This window comes from Chaetodon auriga, chromosome 13 (genome assembly GCF_051107435.1).
Source record: "Chaetodon auriga isolate fChaAug3 chromosome 13, fChaAug3.hap1, whole genome shotgun sequence".
Classification (NCBI taxonomy): Eukaryota; Metazoa; Chordata; class Actinopteri; order Chaetodontiformes; family Chaetodontidae; genus Chaetodon; species Chaetodon auriga.
In genome coordinates, this window is record NC_135086.1 from 19,946,381 (window position 1) to 19,952,808 (window position 6,428).

The following is a 6,428-nucleotide window of genomic DNA, read 5'->3' on the forward strand; positions in this document are numbered from 1 at the left end:
GATGGTGAGCAAAGGTGGCAGAATAGAGAGCAACCCGGAGAAAATAGCAAGGTAGCTAATCCCTCCAGAGATAAAGCAGCTATATGTAAATGAAAGACGTGAAGTTTGGCCATCTTACTTTGATCTATGAATCAGGCTCTCCCTCCCTCCCCCTCTTCTCCTCCTTCACTCTCACCCTCTTCTCCTTCCTCCTTTTCCTTGTAAGAAAATCAAGCCTTATTTAGCTTAATCTCACTTAATGGCATCCAGCTCCTCTTTTGTCCACCCTGATGCTAATAGATTCCCGTCCTTTCACTCACCACTATTCACATATCTACCCTCCATAATCCTCTTATTCTGGGGTAGCAATTATTTTGAGTATTTTATCAGCATTATGATTATGATTATTTTCATTATTATTATTCATGCAGGCAGTGCTAAGGGCCAGGTTGCGGCTGAGAATCCTCCCTCCTACCAGCACCTCTTATTCTCGCCCAGAATGAGGCTGCCTGCTTTCTTCCAGAGGGGTGGCGAGTTTGCAGGAGTGAACCCCATTCAGCAAGACACATTTTCTGGGCGTTTGAACATATTGTGGAGTGATTGTAATGAGTAGCACCAAATCACCCATCCCAGCTCCTTAACACAGAGAAACATCAAGAATTTGAGGATGGAGGAGAGAGAGGGGGCTGATAATCAAAAGGCCTCCTTTCTGCGGAGCAGTAATTACACGGGTGGGTTTTGATCTTTTGCTTGTTGGGGCAATGAATGGGGGAGAGATGAGGACTGTTTCACTATTTCGGGCAGCGTGGAGGGTGGAAGAAGCAATTCAGCTCAGCAACTCATCAGCATCAGCTGTGAAGACCCACTGCACATGGTGTCCATTCACTTTCTGTGAGTGAATCCCTTTTCAAGATATTATGGGATGGCAGGCAATGTAGTACTGACTACAGAGAGAGAGGGGCCAAAAGTTGAAAACATACAACTGATTTGCAAAAGAAAATACATTTCAGGGGGAATGTAATTCAGTCCGGATTCTGATTTTTCTAAGTATAATGAGGAAATGCACTTAAGATTAGAGAGAGCTCATGAAGTGTTTGTCAGCATCAGCAAAACAGTTTTTTGCTAACCTGTTGCCTGAATCCAACCATCCACTTCAGGTTAGATACATAAAGGTAGTGCTTCATTCACTGGAGAAAAAGTCGCCTATTACCATAATCCAGGAAGCAATTATTTTTCTAGTTGTAGGGAAAGGTGTTGGAGGGTATATGATGCTTGACATCATAGTTACAAGTAAAAACATTTGTGTGTGCTGAATGCCATCACTTTGTGTCTTCACAATTGTTGGAGAAACTGATGGAGAAAATACGAAATTGCTGATTTGCTCAATGAGAGGTTAGAAGAGGAGGGAGTCTGATGCTGATTGGAGAGACGGCTGATGTTACACACACAGCAGCAAGCTGAAGAGCAAACACGTGATTTAGCGTATGCAGCATAATTGATCTTAACTTCCTAAGCATACTGTTTCTCCATGGTGGCATGCTAAATATAAATGTACTTCGCCCTCTCTCAACTTCACAGTTTTCCTAAAAATTTTATAGTTGTTATCTTTGTTTTCTGAGCCATTGCCTCAGTGAGCCTCAGTGAGCTGAGGGTTCAGGGCCTCGCTCACAGGCTTCACTCTCCCCACCCAGAGTTAGGATTTATCTTTTTCACAACTTCTCCTCAACACACACCTGCATGCTCTCTGCCTCTCTCTCTCTCACACACACAAACTGAAATACAGCAAATATAGATGCACTCATCTGAACATTCAAACATGAGCATAGGTAGAAATGTTGGGCCTCCAAACGGAGCATTGCTCTCAGTCTAATATTAAATACTGACTGTTCAATAAGCATCAATAAAGAGAAAGTTTTGGGGGAAAACAGGAAACAAGCAGGCAGTCAAAGAAGTGTCATCACACTGTTAGAGTGTACTGCCAAATTGTAATTAGTGTGTGGGAAAAATGGCATCTCCGTTTTATAAAACGACTCTGCCCACTTCAAAGCAGTGAGAGGAACACAGACAAACACAAATCCAAAAATCTCTCATGTGAAAACACCACAACTGCTTTGACAGGTAATACTGTCGTCATGTTGGACTCCACTGCTCATAGTAAGAAACTGAGAATAGCTTTACAGAGCTTTTAAATATGAAAAGTTTTATTTCATAAGAGTCCGGCGCTCTCTAAATTAAATTGTCATCGTCTTTCACCCAACAAGCAACAACACAAAAGTCAAACACTGCAGTCAGACACCACCCGTACAGTTATTACAGCTCACACTTTCTATAAGAATCATCCAGTCAACTGCTTCTGTGTGACATAAGAAAAATGAAATGAATTTTACCTCTGAAACAAAAGGGGATTATTAGATTGACTTCACAAAGAAACTGTCTTACCAACTACAGAATAGATCCATTGGGCTTAATAAGATTAAAGGATAATGGTGAGTAATTGCAGTAAATTATTACAAATATGTTAAAAATGTTAAATAACAATTCATGTAAAAAAGAAAGAAAAAAAATCAAGTCCATCCTTCAGAAATCCGCTTCAACTTCAACGTGTCACTTTGGGAATCTGGGAGCCGGAGTGGAGTGGCTAAATCTAGGCAGTCTGCAGACTCCACAGGGACATGAAGGCCCTCCTGAGGCCCCTGCAGAGCTCCACTGCACAGGGGCCAGTGAGGCCTCCATTGGGCCCGGAGACAACAGGGGACATTTAGCAACAGAGGCTGACGAAGTGGAGGAAGAAGAGGAGGAGGCTGCTGAGGTGAGGAGGGAGTCCTGGGTGAGGAGGAGCTGACTGGGGCCAGAGATGAGGGGCCACCCTCCGGTGAGCAGCAGCCGGGGGACCGGCCCTGTGTTCACCCCCATCCCCACGCTCACCTCCCCCAGCAGACGCCGCATTTCCTGCAGAGATGAACCCAGGAGGAGAATGTAGTTCCTGGCCAGAACCAGAGTGGAGATCTTGGAGAGGCGGCGGCCTGGAGGAGCTCCGGGCTGGTGGGACTGAGAGGAGGAGGCAGAAGATGGCGAGGAGGCGTAAGGTACCATGACCTCCCTCAGGGCATCCATGGCGATGTTCAAGTCCTGCATTCGCTTCCTCTCCCTGCTATTGATCTTCCTCCTGAGCTCCTGCTGCTCCTCGGGGCTCAGCTCCCTCTGAGGTTTGGTTGATCTTTGGCCACTCTGGAGGCCAAGCATGGGTGTGGGATTTAGGCGGGAGCTCAGGTTGAACCCTGGAGGGCAGTGGGGCAAATCCTGGACAGACCCAGGGCCACAGAGAGCTAGAGACTCCTGGGTCCTGATCACTGGGTTTGACAGCACATTCATAGTCTCTTCAGAGGTGTGATGTAGTCTTCTGAGGTCTGTGCAGTCTTCTTAAAAACCTCTTCACAAAAGGAAGTTTGAGAGACAAAACAAAAATAGTCTCAGAGTCAAAGCAGAAATACTTCACTTGTGCTTTTTAAAAAATCCACAAACTGCAAAAATCAAATCTTCATCCCCTCCTCCTGTTGATCCCCCTTTGCTGGCAGAATACAGCTGCCATCCAACAACAGCGACACACCAAACGTTTGTACTTTTGGGCTTCACAGGTTTCTGGCTGCACAAGTGAGTGAGAGCTTCCTAAAGTGGCAGCTCAGTTTTATCTCATTTCCACAGCTGCGGGAGGCGAGAATGACAGCTCACACAGTGGAAAAGTGAACTAAATGCTCCCCTCACATACCCCCACCTCAGCTCAACTCCTCCCAGACACATGATGTGCTCTTTAGAAACGCACATATGCACGTCCAGCTGTTCGATATTTGACGGTTAAATGAGAAACAACTGGTTGAAGGTGGCAACACCAGCAGAACCCCTTTGAAAATTGGGACAATTTAAAGCAAGATGCTAGAAAATTAGAAAACATTAGAGGAAAAAAAAAAATCTGTGGGTTATTTAGTTAATCCCAGAGGTAATTTCACTGACATCAGGATCACTGAAGAGAAATCTGTGCACAAGAAGACTATCAAGCACAAAAGCAGCAGATGTACAAACACAATTCGAACATTCAATTAACATATAAAGCCGGCAGTTACATCCACAGTGCTTTGAGATTGTTGTTTTTTGAGAGTTGAGAGTTTTTGGTAATTTTGTATTATTCCATATCAGATCGAACATTTGCACAACTAAAGTTAAAAACTACCATGAACTGATATTTTACTGTGTTTTTTGGGTTTTTTTTATTTGTGAGCAGCATTGAATTTCAGTCGCAGTCATCCAGGTCATGTTATCGAAGGAAGGTTGAATGAAGGGCAACAGGTTGGACTTGGTTGTAGAAACTTGAAAACCTTTCTCCTCTCATTCATCACCATCAGTGATCCCACAGAGGTTAAACACCTGGGACTCCCGTCCAGTGAGTTTTTTTGTTGCAAAAAGTGAAAGACACTAAAGACGCACTTATCCCAGAACAGAGGATGTTCCTTTCCCTGCAGATTAAATTGGATGAGAAATTCTGGTAAATCCAACCAGAAGCAGTGATAGACACTGACAGACTGTCAGTGCAGCAGGTGGCTTAAGTCAAGTTAATGAATGAGGGGAAACAAGGACATTGTCACTGCTCTGACAAGTTATTTGCATGACTATATAGCTTTTACTGTGCTGTCCTTTTGTACACTTAAACCTCTTGTGGTAATGTTTGTCCTTCCAGAACTTTGATCCCAACCTGAAATATATATTTGGCAACTATATGATTTTACTTTGTCTGTGTGTTCAGTGCATTGAAAGCACACATAAAGCACAACATTGTGAGCTTAATGGAATGTACCACTGCTGTCATTTCACTACTTGGAAGCCATTAAAATGATCAGAAGTTTGCTCTGTGGCAGAGAGTAGGTATTAGTAGTATTAGCATGAGTATTAATTGTGTCAGACAACAGTTTTGGCAAACAGTGAATGGATGCATCAATGTGTGCTAGGAGTTAATTGATGGTTTTGAGGTGGGGGTTATTGTTGCTCAATTCTGAGCAGCCACACTAACCAAATTGGCTGGCGGAGAGCTGGGCACTGTTCCAGACAGGCAGACAACAGGCCAATTGACTCCAACCACAGGTGAAGCTGGCTTAGGGCACTGAGCAAGGCTGGAAACCTCAAATGTGCCATTCATAAGCCACAAAAAGACCTCAGCATCACTCCGATCACAGCACAGTGTGCCTGGATGTCCTCTTTTTGCACTCCTTCCCCACCTCCTCCTTGTAAAGCCCATCTGAGCGGGAGAAAAGGAAGGCAGGGGGAAGAGGGGAAGGACAGCACCGTTACAAACAGAAAGCAAGTTGTTTACGATGAAAGCAGAAGGAGATGCAGAGGAGGAAGACCCTTTCTTTTTTCCCCAGCCGTACCTCTCTTGTCGTTCAACAAGTGAGAGATGTGTGTGGAGGCGCTTCCCTCCCCTGCCAGTGGTCCAGTGGCGTCCGGCTGGTGCTGTGATTGAAGCTGAATGGACGGCTGCAGACGGACAGGAAAGGGAGGGCCTCATGAAAAGGGCCAGGCGGATGGCCCTCGCACCTGCAGGAGAACAGAGTGCAGGCAGCCAGGATGAATGTGTGTGTGTGTGTGCGCGCGTCTGTGTGTGTCTGTGTTCGTGTGTGTGCCTGTGAGCTCAATTTGTTTTCTAGTGCCTGTCTAACAATGAGAGGTAATAAACTGTGTAATGAAAGAAAACTAGCTGTGATCGTTTTGACTGTATTTTGGGATCTGGTTTCAGTGTCACGAGAAGAAAAAGGACACCTGCAAGGAGCCACACATACAGAAGTCAGAAAAGAGGAGAAAGAAAGAAGCTGGTGTCTATCAGAAAAGTGCACCTCCCCCACTTTTTTTTATCTACCACTTACAAGGGAAAGAAAAGTGAGCTTGATTTGGGGCTGCAGCCCAGCATATCCGCCTCCCAGCTTCCAGGCTCCTTTTGATGAGGCTGGACCAGGGCAGGAGCACCGGTGGCTTCAGGGCAGTGGAAAGACTAGTGTCTTTATGGTGGAAGGAGTACTATCCATCTGGGCAAGGCCATCCAATGGTGGGTCTGCACCTGGGAGCTAAATGCCTCGTCTGTGTGGAGCCATTTCCTGCGGCTGACAGACAGGAAGACACCTCGTCCAAACCCCTGAGTCAATTTATCCTCAAATACAGGATGAAAAATATACCCAAAGTGAGACCACTTCAAGAAATGTTTCTGAAAAAGGACTAAAATAAACATTTTTAATGAATTTCTGACTTGCTTTTTTTTTTTTTTTTTTTTTTTTTTTCATTTTGTGTTTTTTGGTTGTTTGTTTTTGTCTGCATTTACAATTTTAAACCTACAAATCTATGTATGGCTAAATGCAGCAGATTATTTCAAACTGATTTGAACCCAAATTTAAAATCTACACATTTCCAAG

At 44.5% G+C, this 6,428-nt stretch overlaps 1 protein-coding gene across 1 annotated transcript; it reads right to left on the reverse strand.

Moving 5' to 3' along the window:
- Window positions 1-2,162: 2,162 nt before the first annotated feature.
- On the reverse strand, window positions 2,163-3,680 carry olig1 (oligodendrocyte transcription factor 1). The gene has a single exon (XM_076747266.1). It carries the CDS (start codon window positions 3,349-3,351, stop codon window positions 2,584-2,586), a length of 768 nt encoding a protein of 255 aa, XP_076603381.1. The 5' UTR covers window positions 3,352-3,680; the 3' UTR covers window positions 2,163-2,583.
- Window positions 3,681-6,428: the final 2,748 nt, after the last annotated feature.